General features: G+C 59.8%; 1 protein-coding gene across 2 annotated transcripts in view; it reads right to left on the minus strand.

The window, feature by feature from the left end:
• The window catches only part of KIRREL1 (kirre like nephrin family adhesion molecule 1), an 86504-nt gene extending 64925 nt beyond the window's left edge, over window positions 1–21579 (minus strand). For both annotated transcript variants that reach the window (XM_045086644.1, XM_045086643.1), the window contains exon 1: window positions 21249–21579. In XM_045086644.1, coding sequence (XP_044942579.1) covers window positions 21249–21300 — 52 coding nt within the window. In that variant the 5' untranslated portion in view covers window positions 21301–21579. The remainder of the gene's footprint in view (window positions 1–21248) is intronic.
• Window positions 21580–25998: the final 4419 nt, after the last annotated feature.

Below are 25998 nucleotides of genomic sequence, written 5' to 3' on the forward strand. Positions count from 1 at the left end.
TGGATCTTTTCTGCTCAAAGTCACAGGGAAGTTATGACCCAGTTGTTACCCGGTTTCCACACTTCCCATCTCAGTGCACGTAACACGCTCCGTTCCCAGGAGGGCACCCCTCCCTCCCCCCGCCCCGGCTCTGCAGTAGCAGGGCCTCCTAGGCTTCCAGCAGCCGCTAGACCCTTGGCCTGCCACGGCCCTCCCATCGCGCCTCTTGTGCCCACTCTCGAAAAGCAGGGAGGCCAGGCCCGAGGGCGCATCTCTCCGTGGCTCGAGGTGTTGAGGCCTGGGCCTCCTCTGCAATCTTCCTGACTCTGACTCTTAGTAATGCCGACCCAGGACGAGGTTCATACAGGACCTGCGGCACCTTCCCGATCTCCGCGTACTCCACAAGCCTCAGAAGGAGAAGACTGTGGTGGAAAAGGCCATCAAAGCCATCTCAGTACTTCCAGGGGAATGTGCGCTACCCCAGCTCTCCTCAAGATATTTGCCTTTTGAGGTTGAGAGTTGCTACTTGCCAGTCCCCTCCCCCCCCCACCACATTCCCTTCAAACAAAGCTTTTCTGTCAGGTTTCTGACCCTGATGAAGATTTTTAACTGGAATCCTGCCCCCACCCCAATTCTGAAGGATCCTTTGTCTTTTGAGTAAAAGAACTGAGGGATTGGAAAGGCTGCTTTCTCTCTTTTTTTTTTCCCCTTGTAAGTAATTGGGGAAGAATTTTAAAAAGAAAAAAAAAAAACCTGAAGGATAAAAGACAGAAAAAAAACAATATGGAGCTATTTTCTTTCTCAAAAATTTACTTTAATGGAAAACAAGAGAAAGACCTTGAGGAAAAGAGAGGAGAGGGGCTGGGAGAAAGGTAGGAGCAGGGAGGGGGAAGGGGACATGTGACAGGGCACTCAGGACGACCATCAGGGGAGCACCGGGAAACCCGTCACTGGGAGCACTCGGCACCCGTCACCAGGAGGACTAGGGACACCCGTCACCAGGGGCACTCAGGCGCCCATCGGCGGGGCTGCATATCTACTGAACGGTGTCTCCCACTTAAAGAGAAGAGAAAGAAATGGAAACCCATGCTGAGGCAGCAAAAAGAGCCTTCCTCTCCACACAGGCACAGCTCCTAACAGTGCCTCACATTCAGTAAGTGCTCAATAAATGCAGGGTTGAACAAAACAGGCCGCCCTGGGTTCCCGGGGCTGATTTTACTCTCCTCCAGGACCAAATGAAAGGTTGGCTGGGACGGAACGGACAGGGAACACGGAGCTCGGGCCCGTCTCCGCCGACGCGCTTGCACAGGGCTCACAAACAGGGCTCACAAACAGAGCTCACATCCCGCGACCACTTCTCATCTTCCTCTGCTGCCTTCCCTGGGCCCAGACCCTGCCCGGTCCGGCTAGACACAACCGATCCCAAGAAAGGCGATCAGCTCTCAATTACCAGCCCATCGGTTTCTCACTTTAGAGATTATCCATGGAAAAATCTTAATCCCAGGCAGGCTGCTTCCCTCTGCCGCCCAGAACGTTTCGGTTGTCAGTCTTGGTGCGAGCCGGGAATTAGACCTCACGTACGCAGCAGTTCGAGTCAGCACTAATGAGCGAGGCAAATCTGATTATTACCATCATGACCATCACCATCAAGCATTCCGATGTTAAAAAAAAAAAAAAATTTAAAGCGTTGGCTGGGTGGGACCCACGATAAGCCTTCCACTCACTGCATCCACTAGAGCGAACAACACTCACAGATTTAACCCGGGGGCTCCAATAGCTCCCCACAGTCCTGGGTCATCTTGACAGCACCTCGAAAGGAAGATCACTAACAGTTTATGTATGTGCCTCACGTTATAGAGCTGCTCCCCTACTGCTTGCCGGGCACTGTGCGGTGTGTTTTATTTGTCTTAACTCAATTGACTCATTTGTTCCATAAAAGATTTGGGGCAACATACATACATCGCCATTCAGTCAATGATATAAACCATAAATTTTGGGAAGAAAGTCGGCATCGGGTGAGTGGGGGTGAGTGCGCAAGGAGGGAAAGAGAGATCGAGGTCAAGTTCGTATACGGGATGCTCCCCAGGAGCTCCGGAACGCCCACCAGAGACAAACCGGAAGGCTAGCCCTGAGCTTCCGAGCAGCCAGTGCAAAGAGGACACGTTCAAAACCAGTGACACCAGGTACAGCGGCAGTAAAATGAAAACCAACCGACGGCTTAGGGTAAGTAGCGCCATAGAACTTTCTCCACGGATTCTGAGGAGAGGACACGAGGAGGTGCCGAGCCACATCCTGGGGCAACGTCCCCACCACAAACACAGGCTTCGAGGGCTGCTTAGCACATGCTAGGTGGGCTGGTGGCTCAGCTCAGTGAAAGTCTTGGAGGGGCCAGGTCTGGTCAGTCTCGGCTGACCACTCTCGCAGGGCCTGGCTCCGTGTGAGGATAAAATTTACAGTGTCTGGAGGTGTGGACTGTATGTGGGCCATGACAGCGGCGGGGGTGGGGGAGGTGGTGTCGCAGCACAGAGGAGAAAGGGCTCTTCGGGTTCTCAGTTCAGAGCTGCTTCTCGAGGCGAGGAAGAAAAGAAGGCCACCTGCTCGGAGAGTCACCGTTTCTTGGGAAGCATCAGAACGGAGGGAAGGTGGAACTTGAGACTTGCCCCGTGGGAGGGGCGCAGGGGGCCGGGGCCAGCCAGTTATTGTGATATCTGGGGCCAGAGTGAGGTAACAGAGCAAAGCTCCCTTAAAAAATACAAAAGTACTTTGGCATTTAAAAGAAATTTCAACAGAGTTCACGGAACCCCCAAATATCAGCTTAGCTCTGGGACGCCCGAAGGCTCAGGAAGATGGCGTCCTGAATGAGGGCCCCTGCGGGGCAGCCAGGTAAGGGTCCAGCAAAGCGCCCAGCGAGACAGTACCCAGACCCTGGAGGCAGAACCTGGGGACCCGAGCATCTCGGACCTGGAGGGTGGCGGTCAGCTCAGAGGTTAGCCTGCCGATGACCTCTGCACCCTTCACACTGGAGATGGCCCCAGGGAAGAACGTCCACACCTCAGGTACCCATCGAGGCATTCGGGGTCCAGAAGTCCTTCCACGGATCTGACCAGTCATTCTTGCTGAGTGCCCTCTCCTCCCAGTGCAGGGGACAAAGCCTGCCCAGCCACTGTCCAGGGGGCTGCCCTGGTGCGCAGGGCGGTCCCCCAGCAGAGGGAGCCGGCGGGAGGGCTGGAGCTCCGGCTGAGGCTCCGAGGCCGAGCCCCTGGGCGCGTGAGGAGAACCCGGCTGGGGCTGGAGTCTCGGCCATGCCCTGACAATGGGCAGGAGTCTGGAACCTGCAGCCTGTTACTTAATTATCTCTGAATGGTTTTTGTTCCTGGCTTTAAACATTTACCCCTGTTGGGTTTTCACGGCCTTCGCCAGGGCCTCTGTCTCCTTTTCTTTGCGGTTGCCATGGCAACGACTCCAGGCGTACAACTGCTCTCTGATTTTAAATAAAAGTTGAGGTTTCTCTCTCTCTTCCCTCCCCCTCCTCCCTCCCCCTTCTCTCTGGGATGGATGAGGTTTCGCTCGCCCCGCCCGCCCCTTCACCTTCCCCTCCGCCTGCGCCCCGCACCCGGCTGCTTCCTTATCATCCCGTCTTCTCCCATTTCCTCCTTCCACCGGCCTCCTCTCTCAGCTCTCCCCAGACCTGGGGGCTCCAGGCTGCCCCCCCTACCCAGGCAGTCAGGATGGAAGGGGCAGGCCCCCGAGGGGGCGCTGCCAGGCCAAGGCTGGAGGACACGGGCCCCTCTGGGGAGCCTCTGTGAGCAGTGGGCTCCTGCTCTCATCACCCCAGCGAGGACCTCCTGGTCTGTGCAGTGGGGGCAAGTGGAGAGAGAGGTGTGTGCTGGGGGCCGGGTGGGGGGCCGTGGGGGGCAGGAATCGGGCTGCCGTGTCTGCTCAGGGCAGGGCTCGCTTTCCTTCCCACCTAAGCCGCCGAGGCGGAGCCGTGTGAGGCCTTGCGGCCATCCTACAGCAGCAGCAGACTCGGTGTTTCCAAGCCAGGAGCTCCCTCCGCTCGCTGCTAGTAGGCTGTTGGGGTGACTCTCCCATCTCCTGCTGCCCCTTCCCCAGCCCCAGTCCTGGAGACAGGATGGCCATGGCTCAGGGGACACCTAATCGTCTCTGAGACATCTCTCCAAGACACTGGAGGTCCTGGTCTCCAAGGACTTTGCATTAACTTAAACTCACAAATCCAAGCAAGAGGGGCCGACAGGCTTTATGAGCTCAGGGCTACCATTAGGGAAATGGACTTGTGCGAGGTCACACGGAAAGTCAGGAAGGACAGGACGCTGGAATCTGAATGAGGTCTCCTGACTACAGATCCAGAATGTTAGGATTCGATTTAACAATAAGAGCTCACAAACACCGTGGGCTGAACGCGTCCCAGATACCTTGCCAAGCGTCCACACGGGCCAGGAGGCGGTCGGTCCCACCCCCCTCCCCACAAGGCAGAGGCACTCGTCTAGAGAGGCAGTGACCCGACAAGGTTGAGCTGGTGGGAGGCAGCAGGTCCTGGGCTCGGACAGAGCTGTCTGAACCCCAGATGCTGAGGAGCCCGCGGGGGGTCTCAGACACCATCACACCCGCTCCCTTACAGCCAAATAAACCCCGAACAGCCACAGGACAGGCCCATGAAGAGTGACGCTAGAAACCCAGGACACCCGGCCCCCGTCTGAGATCAGCTCCGACGTACCCTTGGCTCTCACTGTTTGCCATCTCACCGGGGACAGGGGTGGGGACCCATACAGAAAAAATGTCCCAACAGCCAAGGGTCAAAATTGGAGGGACAGACGGAGAAACAGCTAGTGGTCAGGAGCCTGGCAAGAGCTGCGTCCCCATGCATGAAGAACTAGAGAACTCGGGCACCTGCCTGGCCAGCCGGTCTGGGGTGTGTGCAACGCTTGACCTCCGGGGTCATGAGTTCAAGCCCTACAACGGGCGTGGAGCTTGCTTAAAATAAAAAGAAAAAAACTGGGGGCCTGGGCTGGGGGTGCTCAGAAAGAAGAAAGAGGCTGAGCACTGGAGAGACCCAGACTAGGAGGACGGGGCTGAGGGCGTTCTCGCCGCCTCTTCCTCCTCCCAGGTTCACCTGGGCCCCACATCACCCGGCCCTTAGGACCCACCCGGTCTCCCGGCCAGGGAAAGGGAAGAACTTGGCACCCCTCCAACACCCCAGGGTCCAGGGGCTTCCCCTGCTGCTGTTCCTGCCGAGCAGCCCCCGTGGAGGAGGGGGCAAGCCAGAGCCATGACCCAGGCCTCTCACGGGGCAGACCCTGACTCGGCCCGGGGCTCCTGCAGCCAGCACGGAGCGGAGCACGGGGCCGGGGCCGGCACGCGGCGGCGCTCTAGGCCTCCCCAGGCCTCTGGAGCCTCTCTCGGGCTCAGCCCGTCTCCTCAACTCGGTTCCCAGAGGAGGAAAACAGGCCCAGAAGCTTCTCCGGGGGCCCTGACCCTCACCACAGAGGAGGCCCAGGCACGACGTATGAAAGAGGTTGGGGTTTGTTATTTGTTATTTTTGTTTTGTTTTTAACAAAACATAATCCAGGGCCTTGGGGAACTTGCAATCCGGTGGAAAACTGAAAGGTCAGTGCTTTAAGTGGAGTCTGAGAAATGAGATAAAGGGGAGGTGAGTCAGGAGGGCCCCGGCGGGAGTCGGTGCGGGGAAGCCTGGAATGCGGGGGCGTCGGGCGCGGGCCGGGGGCCGGGACTCGGGGAAGGGAGAAGCCCAGGCCAGGGGCTGCAGTGCAGTGCTCCGGCTGCCAGTCCGGGTCCTGGTTTTCATTTCTCCCTCCTCCCCACAGCCGGGCTCCGGTAGGGCTCTGAGATGATTAAAACCAAAAGAATTTTAAATGTCTGGAATTCACTTTTCGCTGCGGATGCTATTTGCTTGTTTTCTCTCTCTCCCTCCCTCCTTACAATGTCTCCTCCCGGGAGAGCTGTTTGCTTCAGTCCTTTCCTCCGGACCGGTTTGCAGGGAGGGTTCCCAGTGCCCACCAGCCCAGTCTGTTTTCACTGGGGGGGTGAGGAGGGGTGAGTCGGGCCGAAGGGAGGGAGGAGGGGGGGGGCGGAGAGGCCTTGATCTCGCGGGCGAAAGTTCCCAGAAAAAGAAAAGAGAAGAAATAGCTTTCAGGGAAAGAAATCTGTCAAATGTTTATGTTCCCACAAGACTCTGCAAAATCTTTTCATAGACCCAAGCCGAAGTTGAGGGCGAAGCCAGAGCATGTTCCTTCAGGGAGAAACTAACTCTTCCGTGGGCCCAGGAGCCCAGGAGAACCCCAGCCCCAGTCCAGGGGCCCCTCACCCTCCCAGAGCAGCTGGACCATCCCCAGGACAGTGGATACTGTGCATGGGCGTGGGGGGGGGGTCACACCCGTTTTCTCGCCCCAAGTCCAAACCGCGTCCCACAATGTGGGAAATACGTGCTTCCTGCCCCTCTGCCCAGCTCCACCCTGCCGTCCCGGGGTACCCCAGCTCTGGCCCTCTGAACCCAGCACCTCTGCCAACCAGATCGGAGACCCTGGGCCCGCCTCCCTCAAGAAGAAACAGCTCTGACCGTCAACTCCCACAGGTCGGCCAGGACTTGGAAAACCATGAAGCCAGAAAGAATCCTGGAGATCAACCTTCTCATTTTACGATAAGGAAACGGGCCCCGGTCACTAGGTCACAAACAGGGCAAACATCCACAGCTGGACTCGGAAGCCAGTGCTCGTTCCTCTTTGATACAGATGTTCCCATTGTGGTGCCCCGGAAGCCCAAGGCCGGGTCGGAAGTTGGAGCCACAGGAGACACGCCACGCGTAACCCTGGAGCCCACGGGCTCTGCTGCGGGCCGCGGACTGTCTGAGGCCCGGAGGTCCCCAAGGGAAGGACCAGCCCTGCCTGGGGCTGGACCCCAAGGTGAAGCAGCCCCCGCCCCAACACACGGTTGATACGTAGACAGAAAACCCGTCCGGGGGCAGAGTGGCCTGGGCTGTCAGGCTTTGCGCACACCCCAGAAGGAGCCGAGGGCAGCTGGTGAAGGCAAGGACACCAGCTTCCTAAACGTGACACGGTGTCTCCTGCAGCTTCCCTGGGCACAGGCTAAGTGCTCTCCGCTGTGGTGATGACATTCCTAGCCACAGTGACAGAAAGGCCGGCACTTCCGAGCTCCTGTCCCAGGCCAGCGACGCCATCTCGCTTAGACTGCCTGCGAGCTCTTTAAGGTTCCCACTCCCCAGAGAAGCAGTGGCTCAGCCAGTTTACATGACAACCCCAAGGTCTCACACCTAGCTAGTCACACACACACACAGACACACACAAAAGGGAGAAGGATCCAATTTATTTCATCCTGAAGACCAAGCACATGGTGCCCGGGTCAGGAACATGGAGAGGGCAAAAGGGGTGCTCCCCTGGTCCATCACTGCCCGCGGGGCCAGCAGGAGGCCCAGCCGGACGCCCTATGTGCTGCAGCCCAGCCCCGTGTGCCGCCCTTACCAACTCCTCAGTGTCTGAGCCCCACGAACCCACCCTCTGGACACGGCTCCCCTCTGCCTCTCGCTGGGGCGGAGCCCAGGGAAAGGCTGAGGCCTGCGGTGATGCCAGGACTGAGGCCGGGCAGCCTCCCTCAGCCCCCACCGTCTCCCTGCAGAGGAAGGGCACCTGGCAGGTGTGAACAGCTTGGGCCTTATGCTCATCCTTGTCTGGTCATTCTCATGGGACAGAGCTAAGCCCCCCGGTGCACATCCTATGCTTCCCTGAAACATAAACGTGCGGGCCCAGCCCCGGGTCCCGCCTGGCTGGTGGCCTGGCCTGCTCTTGCCCATCACAGTAACAGGTTCCCAGCCCGCCAGCCCCTCGTCCCAGCACAGGCGGGAGGGACTGCACTTGTGACCACCTCCCGCTCCTCACCTAGCTTTCTGCCCAGCAACCTGTCTGTCTGTCTGCTCCCGGACGGGCCGATGGCCCCAGCCACGCACAGCTCGGGAAGGCAGGCGGCGGGGAGCAGGCAGGCGGCGGGGAGCAGGCAGGCGGCGGGGAGCAGGCAGGCCTTCCCCGGGGAGCCCCGCGGCCTCCCCACCCGGCCAGCGCCTCCTCAGGGCCCAGAGCCCGGCTCCCACGGCTCCAGGTGGTGCCCGCGGCTGCCCCAGATCCCCCCCCCCCACCCCGCTGCCCCCCTTCCTCAGCATCTCTCTCCCCTTCCCCCCACCCCTGTGCTGCCGGCTTGGAGCAGGAGGTTATGAAAATGAGCTGCGTGCCCAGGAGACTGTAATTATCTGCTAAGTGTGAAAGCCAGAGTGATTAATTAAGAGATAATAAAAAGGAAAGGAGGAGAGGGGGCCTCGCGGCTTCGCTTTGATGATAGAACCTGAGGTGAGCCCAGCAATTAGGGAATCTTTATCGAGAGTTAGCTATAATCCACAAATTATCAAGCACCAAATGCTTCAGGAGCAGGGCACACGTCACTCCCGCCGAGGGACAGACCTGCAGACAGGGAAGGACCGCGGGAGGAAGGGGCCGGGAGCATGGGCTGGGGGCGTCCCGTGCCAGGCCGCGGGCAGACCTTCGGGAAGGGCTAGCTCGGAAGAGGGCGGCTCCCCCCAGCACCACGTCCTGAGAGCCCGGCCCCCGGCCCCCGGCCCCCGGCGGCTCCTCCCAGCGGGAGCACACGCGCGCCGTCCATCGTGCAGGGCATGGACCCGCCGTGCCCCCCGCCCCTCCGGAGGCGCCGGTGCCTGTGCTGCGGGAGCCTGTCAGCCACTGGTGCGAGCGCCTCAGGGTTCACACCTGACAAGGCGACTCCGCAGCTCCGAGCCCCGCCAGCCCCGCTGCCACCCACGGGCCCGTCTCCCTGGCTTCCTTCTCACAGGGTCCTGTCTCCCCGTCCCTCCCCGCTGCCCGTCCAGGGAGCCTCCCTCACGGTCCCTCCAGCACCCCATCTCTTTCTGTCTCCTCCCGTGCACGTGCACGATGGGGTTCAACCCCCTGCTGATCCGAGATCCCTCCTTCTCTGCCCGCACGGAGGTCCCTCAGGATCCCCACGGGCAAGGCCGGACTGGGGACACCCCGTGTGATGCCGAGAGGAAAGTATTCATGCTCTGAAGCTGGAACAGGTGCTGCCTGGGGGGGCGGCCTCCCTTGGCCATCTCCTCCACCCCTCCCTCCGCACCCATGCCCAGCCACCGTTCGCGCCATCCTCAGCCTGGCCCCCGTGGAGGGGGAGGGAGGGGCCCCCCGGCCACAGGCAGAGCCTGTGGGAAGGACACCAGAGCCCTCCAGCCCCCTGCTGCTCTGAGCTTCTGGGAGGGGGACCCTGGACAGGTCAGGGCAGGGGGCTCTGCCCTGAATGGGGTCACTGGGAGACCAGCCTTGGTGCTTTGCTGGAAAGCCAATTTGAGCCCTAAAGAGACAACCTGCTCGACTCACGTGGGGCCTTAGAGGCGGTCTCGCCGATGGCCTCCCTGGGCTGGCTTCTCTCTCCCCCAGGAGCTCTGACTCCGAGCGAGAAGATGAACGTCCTGGGGAAGATGCAACTGACCCCCACACGGAGAGCCCTGGGCATTGACTCAGCCACAGCCCCTAAGGAGACACCCTCCGCGCGGGAGCAGGAAGGGTCAGGTCGGACACGAAGAGGGACTTCCCACTTGTGGGGCTTCCTTGCCATGAGATAGTGAGCGGAGTGGATGTCCCTTCTCCTCCCGAAAGGACACGGAGGTCCTGGTGAAGTCAAGTTAGCCCGGCCTGAAGAGCGGCATCTCGAGAGTCTCTTTACCCCCTACCCACCCCCCACTTTCATTCCCGGTCCTCACTCCAGAAGGGTAGCCTCACCTCCATTTACCACGAAACCCCCAGATTCACGTGGGTGGTTTGCGGTGTCCCCGTGCCCTCAGTGGGTGGCATCCTCCAGGGGAGAGTGGAGGATGAATGAGAAACGGGGGGAACCCCTGCTTCCCCTGCTGGCTGGCGTTCCCTAGAAAGAAGGCTTGAGCGTCACCCAAGGCCTCAGTGGAACTGTGAGGGCAGACGTTCCCCCTTCTCCAGCCCGCAGACCCTTCTGCACACAGCCGGAGCCCTGCACACGCATCCTGACATGCGGCCAAGAGCGTGTCAGCTCGCCGTGTTGGCCCAACAACCACCGGGTCTCCTGAGAAACGGACCTGCCCAGAGATGTCCTCACTGCCCCCTAGACCATGCCTCACGGGTAGCCCATGACCCATCTTGCTTCCCAAATCACACCATTTGCTCACAACCCAATATTCAAGCCAAAGCCAACAGGGTCAAGTTCCCCGTTAGATCTCTGTCAAACCATCTTCCCCAAAACTCCACCAACCTAGAGCTGGATAACAGCTTTTTTCATAAACAAACAAACAAAACAGAGTGGGAATGACCCACTGGCTCAAGCAGGGAGGGGTCCCCACCAATGCCCTGGCTGGTTGCTTTTCTTTTCAAGATTTTATTTATTTATTTGACGGAGAGAGATCGCAAGCCGGCAGAGGGGCAGACAGAGGAGGAAGCGGGCTCTCTGCTCAGCAGAGAGCCCGATGCGGGGCTCGATTCCAGGACCCTGAGACCATGACCTGAGCCGAAGGCAGAGGCTTCACCCACTGAGCCACCCAGGCGCCCCTGGCTGGTTGCTTTCCAATTCTGCACCTGGCAGCTGCCGTGCTGGTGAAGACCGGGCGGTGAGGCGGGAGGGCTGGGGCCTGGCGAAGCGCAGAACGGGGCCCCGGCGGGTCAGTCTCCACGACACAGGGAGCACCGGCAGACACTGCCCCTCTCCTGCCCCACAACAAGTACATCGAGAAAGCTTTGGGATCAGGGACCCGCCCAGGCTCTGTTATACAACTGAGCAAGCCGACAAGTGACTTCGGTCACGTGGGTTCTATTTTCTGGGGCCTCTCGCTAGAACGTGGAAGGCCTGTCTCCCCAGGGGAGGGATGCTCTAACACGTGCAAGTGTGGTCCTGGACCCAGCGGCACCAGCGGCAGCCGGGAGTCCAGTGCCAAGGCAGCATCTCACCTGCCCCAGACCTTCTCACTCAGAATCCACACTTCCTCCAGACCCCCGGGTGTCTCGGAAGCACGCGGAATCTGAGAAGTGTTGCCACGGCGCGTAGAGGTGAAAGCGTCCAGAGAGACAGGGGTTAAGGCGGTCACACTTCCTGCACCCTGGGCTGAGGGTGCCTTTCCAGGCCTACAAGAGGTCCGGCTCCACCCCGCAGATGCGGAAACAGAGGTCACGGACCCGAACCAGGGTGTTCTCCGCTAGGCTCCGCAGCCGCCTCAGAGCTCCCTCCACACTGTGCCCTGGAGACCACAGCCTCAGGAATTACCGGCAACGCGGCTCACGTCCCTTGGCAGCGAACCCAGACTCTTGTCAAAGAAGTCCTTCGGACGAGGTCTTCTTTGCTCCCCCGCACATCCGCCAGACTGGGGACTGCGAGAAGCAGGCACTAGGCCATATTAATGCTAACTATGACTTATTGACTATCTACTGTGTTCTGGATTCGGATCCTCTATACACATTCCCTCCCACTTAGGGAGCTACTACTGCCCCCATTTCACGGACCAGAAAACTGAGGCTCCCGCCAGGCGGTTTAGTCCCACAGACCTGCTGGTAAGGAAGCCCCAGGGCCCTCCAGGGGTCACCCAATTCCAGGGTTGTGTTGCCAGGGCCCAGTCTCCGTGACCTGGCCCTGCAGTAAGACCAAGGCTCCATGCACACACTAAATCCCGTAGGTACAGGCGCTGCGGCCCCCGCGCTCCATTTTCTGCATAAATGGAGAGCGGCAGTGGTGCAGATAATCCTGAAGTCATTTCAACTTGGCTTTGCAATGCATTAGTTGTTTTTTTTTTTTTTTTGCAAAGTCAGATTTTCCTTTCTAATTATATTTGGCTCAAACTGACATTAAAATGAGTTTGCATTCCCACTTCACCCACTGCCTGGCGAGAGGCGACCTCCCAGATGTGTGCAGGGTGATAGGCACATGAGGGCAGGATCCGCGTTGCCCAGAGCAGCTGACAGCAGCAGGGGCAGCAGCCCAGGCCACAAGCGTGTGCTAGGAGAGCGGGGGGGGGGGGGGACACCCCGTCCTAGTGTGGGCAGCTGGCAGAGTCCTGGGAGGCTGGGGCAGGCAATGGCTTGGGACTTGGGATTAAAACCCAGGAGTCCTGAGGAAAGTCCTTCTGGAGAATGAGGGTACCGACGGGGCGAAACCTCAACTTCTCCCAGGCTCTCCACCCGCCAGCCTGTCCACCCCTGGGTTTCTGCTCCTCTGAAAATGCCTTCGTCCCCTCTGAGGTCCCCCTCTCTGCCCCCATCTGCCCATCTCCGCTCCTTTCATCGTAATAACCTCCCGGTTAAGCGAATCGACTGGGAAGAAGCCGTTCAAAGCTCCTCCTGGCTTGACAATGCTGGGTAATGGAGCGAGCAGGGCCCCAGGCTGTTCCTCGGAGAACTGGGGGACGGACGGACGGAGGGAGGAAAACTCGGCTAAGCTGATTACAAGGACAAAGTTAATTTAGAGATGAGCTCCGTTGGGTGGGGGTGGGGAGGAGGCTGCTGGACCAGGGGGTGAGGAGATTTGGGGCAAGTGGGCTTTAGAGAAACAGCCTTTGTTCCTGGAAATCATAATCCTTGGGAGGGACCTCGGCTCACTCCTTCGGATTCCTGGGCTCCTTCCGTCCGGAGCAGGGGCCACAATCGGGGATTGTCCAGAGCCGACTATCTTCACCAGCACAGCACTGCATTCCCAGGGCTCCAGCCGCAGCCCCTGAGCCGCACATCTGTGGACGTCCCCTCCCCCAGCCGGGCTCCCAGCCTCCCAGGCGGCCACTGTTAGACCTCAGCATTTTTCACATTCCTCCCCCACAACCTTGATCCTATAGGACTGTCCGTGTTTGTCCAGGGACTGAGAGTGTGAGTCCCAGGGACCGCCACCACACTTCACTTACCTTCCCATCCCCAGTGCCTAGAAGAGAGCCAGACCCAGCCCAGCCCTTCAAACAAGAACACCTGCTCAGGGGGACAGAGGCTCCCACCCCACTGGCAGGAGCCTTCTTCAAAGGTTTCCACTGGAGAAAGGGAGCTTTCGAGCCCGCCACCCCCCCACACACACACGTATCGATGGCCAGCACAGCCCTGAAGTCACCCCACAGGGATTAAGTCCAGACTGGCCCTCAGATGCAATCAGAGGGTCCCCCTAGACTCTGGGAAGCCCCCACCCAGGCTCCCGGGGAACAGCACAAGGCGCCTAGGATCAGGCCCTGACACTGCTCTGCTCTGGGATCCCTCCACGGCGCTCGGCCCCCACACACCTTTGTGTTAAACCTGAGGACTCTGTTCATCATCTCAGGGGATCCCCAACCCAGCTCACAGGTCAGGGAGAACTGGTATCTCTCTTGGGTTTTTTGCTCCGTCAGACCCTGACTATCTGTCTACCTCACCTTGTTGTTTAACTGAAGGGCTGCAAGCCTCCGTGGCTGCCCCTGCCCACAAAGAGGGTAAGAGAAGAGCACCTTTCGGTGAGGAGTCAAGTAGGGATCAGACTCAAACAACAGAAGGCCCTGGGGCCACACTTCCGACAGGACAGTCGCTGGGCTGGCTTCCCAAGCCCTTCCAGGTCTGGTCCCGGTCTGCTCTGGGTCCTCTTGCCCGTGTCCCCCGACACACTCTCCCCCTGCAGCCAGGCTCCGTGGACCCCTGCATCGGGCAGCCACACCTTGGCTCCGGAAGTCCCACGGGTCGGGTAACGCTCTCCCTCTTCCTGCCACACGCACGTCCTGTCCATCCTCAGACCCACTTCCTCCCCGAAGCCCTTCCTGGCCTCTTCGGCCCACGCCAAGTCCCCTGGCGGGTCGCTCCAGCTCTGCGCTGAACGCCGCACTCCCGGCACGGCAGCGTCCTGCCCAGCGGTTCGGGGAATCCTGCCGCGCGCACATCTTAGCTTCCTGGAGGGGACAGACCCCAGTGGCGTGTCATTTCTAAAAACATTTTTGCACAACACCTACCAGGATGTGTTGGATAGAGTAATACACATTTGCCGATTTGGAAAAAAAAAAAAAAAAAAGTTAATTCTCTCCATTTTCCATTTTCCCTGAGGAAGGAGGCCTCCTGAAGCTAAGTGACTGACACTTAAATCCTGAGTGAGACCCCGCAGGGCAGGGAGAGGGTTCTGCTGGTCTGCAACAGAGATGTCTGGCCCACAGGAGGCACAGGACGCAGGGCCAGAGTGCCCGCTCCTCCCACACGCCTTCCGGGGCGTGCGCTCGCTCCTCACAGGGCTTCAGGAGGAGATGGGGGCAGAGAACAGCATCCCACAGCCCGGTCCAGAAGGAGCTACGAGCCTCACTTGGCTTGTGGGGAGCGGGGGGGAGAGAGGAACCAGCCCTGCAGGCACAGAGCACCTGACAGTGGGCTTCTGCTGTCCCTCCTCTGTCTCAAAATCCAGGCTGTGCTGCCTTCGGGGAGAGCCCAGCACTAGGTAGGGGAATTTTCTAGGGAGTGCTAGAGATTTCCACCCCTGGATTTAAGACCCTTCATTCTGAGGTGGGTGATTGGCTGCGAGGCCCATTTATTTCAATAGGATCCCAATTTTGTTAAATGGGCTCAGGAAGGGCAGAAAGGAATGAGGCATCAGCCCCCAGAGACTCCAGAGGTTAATAAAAGTTGCTGGAGAAATCAAACATGGAGGGAGGGACTGGGAGCTTCAGGAGCCGACGGAGGGAGAGAAGCAGGGTGGGAGAAGAAACAAGACGTGATGTCCCTGAGGTCCTGGAGCCAGAGCAGCCTTCCTCCTGGGTGCGCCGGGGACCGAATCGGGGTGCAGGATCTGGGAGCCGGGCAGGCAGCTGTACGGGCTCGGGCTGCAGCAGGGAGCGCCCCGGGCCGCAGACTCTGTCCCGGAGTCAGAACCCGGGAGCCACAGGTTCTGACTCCCTTAACCTTGCCAGCAGTGTGTGCGTCTCTCACGGGCGATACGCGGGACCAGACGAGCAGCGGTGCCTCTGGAGACTCAGGACGGCCGCCCTGGCCGGACGTGGCCAGCCACCCGGACCCACGGCAGCACGGCACACCCAAGCTCTGCCGAACGGACGTGCCGGGGGAGACGTGGGTCTGGGACCATGCGCGTGAGGGCAGGCGAGGTGAGTGTGCGTACGTGTCGGTGGGGACAGCATGCACGCGTGTGGGCAGACGCACACTTGGAGTACGGGGCCTGCGTCCACACACTTCCGTGCGGCAGCAGAAGAGATGAGGGGCTGGCCCAGGGGGCTTTCTTCGGAGAGTCACCTCCAGCCCCCACCCCTACCGTGTGCCAGCCCTGCCTCTGGCACGGACCGGCTGCTTCCTTGCTGACAAGCTGCTTCTCTTCTTTGGGCCTTGCAACCACACCGCGAGGGCCTGTCCGGGACGGCTGTCCATACTAAGTTAGTCACTAATACACACAACACACCCAGGGGGGCCTCCACACACATGAACGACCGTGTCCGTCACTTGAAGTGAACCCATTTTCTTTCCTGCCTTGCCCCGGCCTCACGTTTCAAGACCAAAGACATGGCTGGGTCTTCCCCTCCCCTGCGGACCACCCAGCCCCATGCCCCCAGGCCCTTCCAGACCAGAGCCTCCTCCAACAGATTGCCCAGTAAGACCAGCTGGAGGTACTGGGAAGAAACCACACCGGGGCTGGCAGGTCAGGAAGGGGCGGGGCTCCCTCGGCTCCCGATGCAGGGGAGGGAGTTCCCCACCCAGGCACCAAAGACCCCCAGAAATTGGAGATTAAGGAATTGGCCCCCAGCCCTTCCGTCCAGTCCTGCTGCTACCCTTCACAGGTCATTTCAGCGCTTACGGCCCGTTGGCTCATCTCCTCAATGGAGAAACGGGCACTGCCCTGGCTGTACCGTGGGCGGCCGTCTGCCTCTCTTAGATGAGATGGAACAGGTCAGCAGGCTGAAACTGCAAGGCCCCACACAAATACACAGAGACTCTACGGGGTAGGAAGAAGCGGGGTTGACGCATCACAAACCTGCTTCTGCTCGTAGATGGGGCAGGAAGCTCCCACCCGCTCTGAGTAAAACAAGTGAGGCAGGGAGAGGGCGCAGCCCGGGCACCAGGAGCAGCCCGCCCGCCACTGTGGGCAGGACAGGGAGGCCGCTTCTCCCCTCCAAGGCTGCCTCAGCTCCTCGGGGGGCCGGACACCCATCCTGGAGGTGCCTGGCAGCGGGTAGGCTGTGCGGCCACACGAAGCAAGTTTTAATCTGAGATCTAACACCCCAGGTACGGCCTTGAGCAAGTCAATTAAACTCAGCTTTGGGTTCCTTATCTATAAAATGAGGAGGAAGGATTTACTTCACAAGGCCATTAAAAGGGATAGGGGATGGTATGAAAAGCATACAGTAGGAATGCGGGAAGCACACAGTAGGAATTCAATATAAAGCAATCTGCTGTTTGGGTGTGGAATCCACCTCCCGCGAGCACTCCTCGCCCACGCTTGACCAGGCAGAGCATCTCTGGAACAGGCTGCCTGAGCCCCCAGCCTCTCTGTCTGCCGGGAAGGGCCTGGCTTGGAAGTGACCCACCGCCCGGTGCTCAAGTCTTGCCTCTGTCTGCTCTGGCTGCTCCCGAAGTCAACCTTGCGTGCAGTTCCCAAATGTGCGGTTCAGGGACCCGTAAGTCCGTGTTCAATATTAGACACAAACACAGGGTTCCAACCGTTCCTATTTGCCAAGCACAGTCCTTTAAAGAAAAGCCACTTCGGAGCATGGAGCACCATCCAAGAAAAAACATCCAATGCTAAAAAAAAAAAAAAAAAATGTAGAAAGACAGAGTTGTGGAATAAAAGATTGTTTTGAACATGTGAATGAGGGGCGCCTGGGTAGCTCAGTGGGTTGAGCCTCTGCCTTCAGCTCAGGTCATGATCTCAGGGTCCTGGGATCGAGCCCCGCATCGGGCTCTCTGTTCAGCAGGGAGCCTGCTTCCTCCTCTCTCTCTGCCTGCCTCTCTGCCTACTTGTGATCTCTGTCTGTCAAATAAATAAATAAAATCTTTAAAAAAAAAAATGTGAACGAGTTTACCTTTATGGGATGCTGCTCACTCCCTTTTCTCCCTAGTCCCCATCCGACTCTGGACCAGGAAAGATCTGTCCCAGTCCGGCATCAGTCCCTGGGGGCATGTGGGGTCCCTGGACAGGGCAGGTGGAGGCGTGGGGTGAGGGGAGGGTGTGTGTATGTGCAGCCTTTGAGGTCCGCTGGTTTCCACAACTACCAGCGAGATATTTAAGTTGTCTAAAACTCAATTCCTCATCCATGAAAGGGGACAATTACAGAGCTGATCTCGGGGCCCGTTGCACAGATTAAACTAGCTAATGCGATAAGACGTAGTTAGCACTAGGGCTCCATAAATGATCTGTGTTATTTCCAGCCTCAGGAAGGCAGCCACCTCAGGCCAGTGTCCCCTCCTCACTGCCCATAAGAGCCCCGCGTCCTTCTCCCCGGAATGCCAGCCTCTTCCACTCTGCTTTCCTCCCGGCCCCAGAGCTCCTGAGCTCTCCAGCCCACAGGGGCTGCTCAGTTTCCCTCCTGGGTCTGCCAAGACCCCGTGCTCTCCAGGAGAGGTCCCCGAGGAGGCGCTGAAGGCCAGGACGAGACACGGAGCAGCCGGAGGGCGAGGACGAAGCAGCAGCAGGAGGACGCAGACCGCGGCCTGCCGCCCTCCATGGGCAGCCCCAGATCCTGAGGGCAAGCACGGCCGGGCCCCCGTCCCGGGCCGGACACCGGTCCATGCACTCGGCACACAGCACGTTTCATGGCCATCGCAACCCTGGGAGGTATGATTTCTATCCTCGCTGTCCAGGCAAGCAGAGTGAGGCCCAGAGAAGGCGCCTGCCTCGCTCAAGCTGACATGACACGTCTACCAAGTGACCGAGGGGATGTCACCAGGGATGGACTAGCCTGGGGCCTTTCCCACACTCTAGCGCTTGCATCAAACCAATCAATTGATCAGAGTCAAGCGCACTCACCGAGCGCGCCGTGCTGGTGTCAGAGACTGAGGGGGTGGAGGAGAAATGAAGACCTGGTCCCCAACGGTACTGAGGCCAGAGGAGCTTCCGTCCGTCAGAGGTCAGGGCTCTGGGCTCTCAAGGCGAAGGGTGAGAGCCAGACAGTGCTGGCTTCTTGGTCCCCGCCTCACCGGAGAACCCAAGGCAGAGCCAGACACCTCCAGGCCCACAGCCTGATAACCAGCCTAAGGTAGGAGCAAAGGCCTCCAGGCCTCCTCTTTGGGATCCCAGATCCTTTAGGACCTGAGAGTAATGCCCACAGAGCAGCGAGCTCAGGCTCCCTTCAGCTCTGAGGGGAAGCTGGAGCCCAGTCAAGGTCAGAGGGCGACCTGCCCTCCTGATCTCTGCCATGTCTCCCAGCCTCTTCTCTAGCCTCCAGGCCTGCTCTCGGCTGGGCAGGCAGGGGTTGGGGTGGGGGGCATCTGCAGCCCGTGTGCAAAGCGGAGGAGAGAGCTGGTCCCCCACTACGGGTCCTTCCACACTGCTGCTCTCAGCCAGGACGGAGCTGTACTCAGGCAGCCGAGTTCCTGGGAATTTAGGAGGTTCTTGACTCTTCCTTGGGCTCCTCACCCCAGCTAGGCCGTGGCAGGGGTAGCTGGGGACCTCTGGGGGCAGGAGGGACAGATTTTCCCCTGCCCCCGCTCCATCCCCCAGAGGCAGCTCCCGCCCTGAGCCAGCCTGTCATCCCACATTGCTCTGATTAGCTATAATCTTTCTTTTTCAATTTCTCCTCCCAGAGACTGGGGAGAGAGAAAATCTCCCAGAAAATGAATAAATATTTCAATTTTCGGCGCAATCAGTCTGAGGAGCCGGCGCATGATGGAAACGGGGGGAAGGATAATGGTTTTCATTTAGATAAGATACAGAAAATTATTTAGTGAAAAATGAAGATTGATGAAGCCCATTGAAATTCTTTAAAACGCGATTTTTATTTCTCTGCCTGGGCTGACTCTCTCCCCCTGGCTCTGCCCCCCTCAATTTGACTGTCTTCTGCCGCCTTCCCCTTCTCCCCACCAACAGCCCCCCTCCCCGCCACACCCCCTCCCCCTTTTCCTCTCCCAGGACCCCAGTCCGACCTGAAGCTCTCTCTTTCTAAGGATGGAGGCCGAGGAGCCGAGGAGCGGTCACCCGCCCCGTGAGTCCCCCAGCCTCCCTAGGTCCCTGCTCCCTCCGTCCCGGCTCCCCAGTCCCTCCCAGGAACCTTGGCAGGGACTTCCTCTTTCCTCCCCTCCCCGTCCATCTTCCCCCCCTTCCTTTCCTTTGGCACCCCTCCCCCACCCAAATACTTTGCACACTCCTAGGGTCTCTGGTCTGGCTCTCAGCCCCTTGGGAGGCCGCGAGGTGGAAGCCCGGCTGACCGACCCTCCCCCTTCCCAAAGGGAGGACGGCACACAGCACACGCCTCGCCTTCTGACCGCTTCTGCTCAGATTCAATCCGCATGTCTCTCCTGTTTGCTAACTGCAGCTTTTGTTCCTTGAAGCTCATTTTGTTCCATACTGCTGACATGCCAGGGCTCCAGGAAAGGGACAGACCTAAGCTTGCCCCCAACACACGCTGATAATGACCCAGCGCCCCCCCCCCAAAAGCCAGGCGAACAAAGTCAGAACTTGCGTCCTCTTCCCAACTTTCTGCCAAGCTGCTGCTTGGCCTGCCAACCCCAGGGCCAGGCCTCCTTCCCCAGCACCGCCTCCCACCCCACTCACACGGGATGCACACCCTTCCCAGATCTTAAGCTTGTGTTAGGGGCTTGGGTGCCTTTCCAGGAAAGAAAGATCAAGACCAGCCCCCCACCAACTCAACCAGGCTTTGCCTTGAGAGCTGGGGAGGGGCCTGGTAAGGAGAGGAGGGGTCCAACACAACACCCCACCCCCTAAAACACACACACACACACACACACACACACACACTCCCCAGCCCCGGAAGGGAGGGGAATTAAGAACAGGGCAATGTCTGAGGGTGTTCTACCCAAGCAGACTTCCCTCCACCAGATTCCCCTCCACAGGAAAGGGGACCACTTCCTCCATGATGCAGTCTGTCCACCTCCATAGGTGTCTGCCTATATGAACGTCTGCTCAAGTTTCTTTGTTTGCTGGAGGGTTGGTCTCCGTAGAAGGGTTTCACTGTGTGTGTGTGCGCGCGCGTGTGTGTGTGTGTCTCTCACGTCCTTGTAAATGCCTGCCTGCATCCATGCCCTGTGTCTGGGTGAGTTTTGATGTGTTTGGGTGCATGAACGTGCAAGCCGACGCGGGGGAGGAGTCTGTGTTCCTGGGGGTGTCAGTGCCTTTGTGTGTATGTGTCTGTCTCCGTTTGGGGATGCTTGTGGGTATATCTGTCTCAGTAGGTGAGTCGTCTGTCTCCGTGTCTATGACTGTTTTTTGGTGTTTGTGTGTCAGCTCCATTTTTGGAAGGGGGTGGCTAGCTCGGCAGGATTAACTCTTCCCTCGAGGGAGACCCAGGAGACCAGAATGCACACCCACGGAGCCCGGCGCTGGCTGAAGCCTGGGCCCTCGGTCTCCCCAGCTCCCCACCCCCAACCCCCAGCCTCAGGAGACACTAACGTCCTCATCTCTCTCAACCGCTCCCTCATCTCCCAGCTTCTTCCCTGCCAGTTCCAAATACGACCCGGACATCCACACTTTCCCGCCCCCAAGCGGGAGGTGAACCCCCCCTCCAAGTGCCCCCCCCCCGAATATCCAGCCGGCCCGAAGCTGCCTGTGGAAGTCCACTCCCCAGCCGGCATCTCCGCGAGCAGCGGTCCCGCCAGAGGCCCCCAGGCCGCCCTCCGGGTTTCCAGAGGGGGCGACCCAGGCGGGAGGGAGCGCCCCCCCCCCGCCCCCAGCAGGGCCCGGGCTGCAGCTGGGATTCCCTCCGCGGGATCTTCGGGACCGGGTCCCCAGCTTTCCGCGCACCTCCCGCCCCGAACCCGAAATCCCACCGTCCTCGCAGCCCTCAGCACCCTCGCGTCCCCCTCCCGCAGGACCCGGGCGTGCGGACTCCAGGCCTCGGCGGGCAGCGGGGGGGGGGGGGGGGCTGCCCGAGGCTCCGGGGGGCGCCGTGGGCGCGTTCGGGTCCCGCGACGGCCCGACCCCCGCGCTCGCGGCCGGGGACAACTTGGGCGCATCCGCGGGAAAGTCGGGCCCGCGCCCGGGGTGCGGGCTGCCTGCCCGGAGGGGCGGCGAGGGCAGGCGGCCGGGCTTACCTTGGGAGAAAGTGTCCGAGAGAGTGAGGATCCAGACGAGGAGGCTCAGCATGCTGCCCGCCGCCCGCCGCGCCGGGGCCCCGAGTTGGCGACGGAGCGCGGGGCGCGGGCGGGAGGAGGGAGCGGGGCCGGAGCCCGCCCCCGGCCCTGCACACGCGCGTGCACACGCGCACACACACTCGCACGCGCGCACCCCCGCGCGCACAAACTCACTTCCCTGCCCTGCGCTTTCCTGCGCTCTCGGCCCCCAGCCGCGGCCCCCGCCCTCCGGGCCGCCCCGGCCCCCGCGGTCCCGCCCTCGCCCCGGCCCGGCCCTCTCCCGCCCGGTGCTGCCGCTCGCCCAGCTCGCGCTCTCCGGGGCTCTTCCGCTCTCCGCTCCTCCGGGCCCTCCCCTCCCCTCCCTCCCTCCCCGCCCCTCCTGACGTCTCCTCCCCCAGCCCTCCCTCGGCCCTCGGGCCCCCGGCGCGCACGCACACCCCCCGCCGGACTGAGATGCCCGCGGCGCGGGACCCGGGGGGACCGAGGAGCGGCCACGCGCCCCGCCCGTCACACGCAGCTTGGGGGCCCGCGCTGCCGGGGGGGCGGCGGGTTGTGGGGGCGGCGGGGCGAGGACCTGCCCCTGGGCCGGGGCATGGCGGGGATGGGGAGGCAGCGGGAGAGCTCCTGTGCGTGTTGGCGGGGGCGGGGGCGGGGGCTGGGGGGCGCGGTGGGCAGGGGGTGGGTCTTGGAGTCAAAAAGCACAAAATCCCTGTTTTTCTTTTTTCTTTTTTTTTTCGTGTTGATCCCACACCCAGAATCTAACCCCTAGATTCCCGAAATTGGGAATTCTCGGTGGATGACTGAACGCTGGGGCGGGGATGCGATGCGGGACTCTCCCCACCTACAGAATCCGGAGCTGGGCACTGCCGGAGGCTTCTCCGAGCCGCCTGGAGCCCCTGCCCGGGCCACGCAGTGGGGCCAGGCCAGCTGTCGCAGCCCTCAGCCCGCCGGGAAGGGGAGCCCTCGCCTCCTGCCTTTGTTCATCCTGGGTGGCACCGTCCAGGAGGAGAAAGTAGCCAACTCCGCCGCTGGGCAGGGCCAAGGGGAGGGCGGCCACCGGAGGATCTCTAAGCGCGGAGGAGTTTGAGATCCTGTGGGGTTGAGAGGTGCGGGCACTGGGACGGGAGGGAGTGCCCGGCGAGTGCAGCGAGGGCACGGCCGGGGTCCGGCCCTTCCTAAGAGCCCAGCTGGGCCGCCGGGCCCCCTCCCCACGCGGACCAGATGCGTCTGCTCACGCTGTCGCTGGGGGTACCCGGAGTCCCGGGGGATGAGCGGAGGAGAAATCACAGACTTGCACAACTTCGCAGGACTCCGCTGGTCTAGAGAGGTCTCTACTGCCGCCCGCTCCCTGGTCCCCGGGGTCCCTAACACTCCCCGCGGATTCTCGCGGTCGGGCCTCGCGGTCAGGCGCGCGGCTCTCTGGAGCCCCCTGCTGCTCAGAGGCTGTTCCTCCGCGGAATCTGACACGGGGCGGGGGCGGGGGGCGGCGGATGGTCCAGACCCTGCGCGCATCCAGAGGACGCAGGTACGCGGGCTGAGACGCACACGAGCTGCTGTTCAGAAGCATGCGGTGCACAGACCCGGGGGTCCTTCACACGTGCGAACACACGTGTGCACAGGCAAGCGCGCGGCTTAAGAGGCGAGAGCCAGAGGCAGCCCGAGAAGGAGGAATGAAATCACAAACACGTTCGCACAGCCGCACACCAGCCGCACGCAGCACGGACACACAAGGGCTTTTCATTTGCGCGCTCATTAATCATGCATTCCACAGATATTTCTTTAGTGTCTGCTTGTGCTGCACTCGCAATTCTAGGCCTTGGAGATACAACCATGAAAAAAAATTTTAAAGAGGATAAGTCCCTCTTTCCTCCTGTTCCATTCTGGAGGGGACGAAGAGGAGTTCTTACTGCCTCTCTCTATACAAACGTACATAAAGTATACCACGCTGCAGTAGATGCGGCGAGAGACAAGTGTAATTAGGGAAAAGGGCTCTGCCAAAGCACCATTTGAGCAGGGACCTGAAGGCACTGAGGGATTCAGGTACCTGAAGGGGGGAAAAAAAGCAGGTAGGTGGCAACAGCCAGTGCAAAGGCCCTGAGGTAGAGACGTTCTTGGTGTATCGGTGAGACTGCCTTTTCTCCTTCTTAACTCTGCTCAAAGGTGCATGGAAGAGAGGCCCATGGTGGTGGTTATTTAGGAGAATGTTAAGAAGAAAAAACCCAGAAGTGAGAGAAGAGAATATTCTAAGCTTAGAGCTTCTTACCCACCTTCCTCCAGCTTCAGTTCAGGTTTGATGGTGATTCTTCGTGTTAGGCGGACTTGGTTATCAAAAGTTATCTCATTATTACCTCGAAGCGCTAGCAGCGGAGGAACCCAATTTCTCCAGTGCCTCAACAGCTGAAGCAGTCACCCCGTCTGTCTCACCCAGTCCCTTAACTTGCTTCCCACTTTTCTTTCATCTCAAGTCCTTACCAGCTGCATTCATCCGTAGCAAACACACTTCTCCAGAATCCCCTCCAGATGAGCCACTCGACATCCCTGATTCCAGAGCTGAAGACCCCAACTCCGGCCAGCGGTCCTCGACACCAGCTGCAGATCATAATCTCCTGAGAAACTTTTTCAAAACACCGGTGCCTTGGCCTCGCTTCCAAAGATTGCTTGTTCTAGGGTGAAGCCCCAAGCACTGGTATTTTTAAACATCTCCCCAGGCAATCCTAATGGGCAGCCAGGGCTGAGAACCACTGAACTCCCCAGGCATCGCCCCCCACAAGCCTGAGTGTACCTGCCCCCCCAGCAGTGCTGCGGAGAGCCAGTCCTGCGACACCTCCCCTCCTGCAACGCCCCTAACTTTGCTCCATTCTCCTCTCTCCTGCACGGGCATTCACAATTCTAATTAAATTAACGGAGGAGCCTGGTAGAGTCTAATCACAGAACTCTCATCAAACTGGAGGCTTCCTGGGGCTGCGTCCCCCGTTTCAGAGGGATGCTCCCAAAGGCAAAGCCTGTGTCTTTTCCGTCAGACCAGACATACTTCCCCAGGACAGAATATCTGCCCCCCCCCCTATCAAACTTGGGGCTGCTTGGAGGCAAGTGCTGTTCATGCCCCCTTCAGTCTGCAACTTCCGGAGGGCAAGCTGGGGAGCCCCTCTCCCATCAGAGGGCAGCAGAGAGGCTGAGGACCAAGCACATGGACCCTCATCCAGGTTCTGTCCTTTACTTCCTGCGAGACCTCCGCAGCTTATTTACCTGACCTCCCTGTCCTTGGTTCCTTCATCTGAAAACAGGGACAGGAGCACTTGCTGTGTGGGGAGGTGTGACGCTTAAGCGGGTTGCTTCCGTCCAGCTCTTAGTGCTAGGCACAGAGTGAGCAGGAAATGCTAGCTGTGATTATTTTCTCTGTGGGAGCTCCCCGAAGCAGGGACATTCGAACCTTCCTCCTGCCGGCTTGGTCTCCGTCCACAGGCAGAGGGCCTTGCCCAGACAGAAGTATGTGTGCCTGGAGGCGGGAGGAGTAATCCCCGAGGACACTTTCACCCAGAAAAGGGAGAGAAGCAGCCAAAGGTTATATATGGAGTTAAGAGAAATATTAATAATTTTTTGAGCACAAAAGCAGAAAGATCAAGAGGTCAGAGAGTGAGCAGGAAGGCAATTTATGGCCATTGGCGGGAGAAGTCACCCTGAGAGACAGAAATGAATTCTTTGTCTCAATGAGGGCTAAGAACAGCAGAACAATTCTATAAATTGTCCTCTTTCCCCCAGAGGGGGCGGAGGACTGTGTTCCTGCTGCTTCCCAGAGACGCGCAGAGAAAGGCCAAGATCCTGATTTTCAGCTCGGAAGACGGGCCTGCCCGCGGAGGAAACCTGGACTCCCCGGAGCAGAAGTCGCCCTGTCTGCACCCTTCCGCGGGAAGGGTAGCCCCGAGGGTGAGCGGTGCTGTCCTGCTCCCAGCTCCTCCCTGTTCCTTCCCCTGTCCTGTCTGCCCACCCCAGGGGCTGCAGAAACCCTTCCAGATATCAGGCCTGGGGCTTTCCTGCTGCTACATCAGCCCATTTTCTCTGGTTCTCAGTCTCCTTAGACACCCAGCTTTGGGGGATATACAGGAATGAGAGCAGAGCCAGGGGATGGCTTCACCGGCCATGGGGAGAGACTCAGATCTGTACCATGAGGGGAGCCAGCGGGGGCAGAAGAGCGGCCTCAGGGGTCCCTTGGAAGAGCTGGACAAGGCAGGCTCTCGATGGGGCTGGGGTGTCAGTGGATGCCTGAGGGAGCCGGCGCTGCCAGTGTAGAGGAAGGACTAGAGGCCAGACCCCTAGAGCGATGCCTACTGAGAAGCAGCAACCACAGTATTTAGGGGGAGGTTTGGACAGGGCGGGGCGGCGGGGGTCGCGGGGGAGCTGCTTCCAGGCAGGGCTTAGGAAGGATGGACTTGGTGGAGACAGGCTCCCGCAGTGTGTTTCCTGTGTGCCAGCCCCACTCCCTGCCCCATTCCCTACCCCATTCAGCCTCAGAATCCAGCTGCAACATGCAGAGACAGTTTGCTCTAAATGGACCCGTTATCTCGTCTTTGATGTCATGAGGATTTTGTGGTCTGAGTTCACAGGGGTCAGGAGACCCCCGTCTTCAAATGAGCAGCCCAGCCAAGCTCAGAGAAAGAGAAGAGGGTGGGGGCGTGGCATGGGCGTGAGGAAGGGAAACCAGGGAACAGACTCA

The sequence above is a fragment of the Mustela putorius genome, unplaced genomic scaffold (genome assembly GCF_011764305.1).
Source record: "Mustela putorius furo isolate JIRA1106 unplaced genomic scaffold, ASM1176430v1.1 tig00000997_pilon_pilon_pilon, whole genome shotgun sequence".
Classification (NCBI taxonomy): domain Eukaryota; kingdom Metazoa; phylum Chordata; class Mammalia; order Carnivora; family Mustelidae; genus Mustela; species Mustela putorius.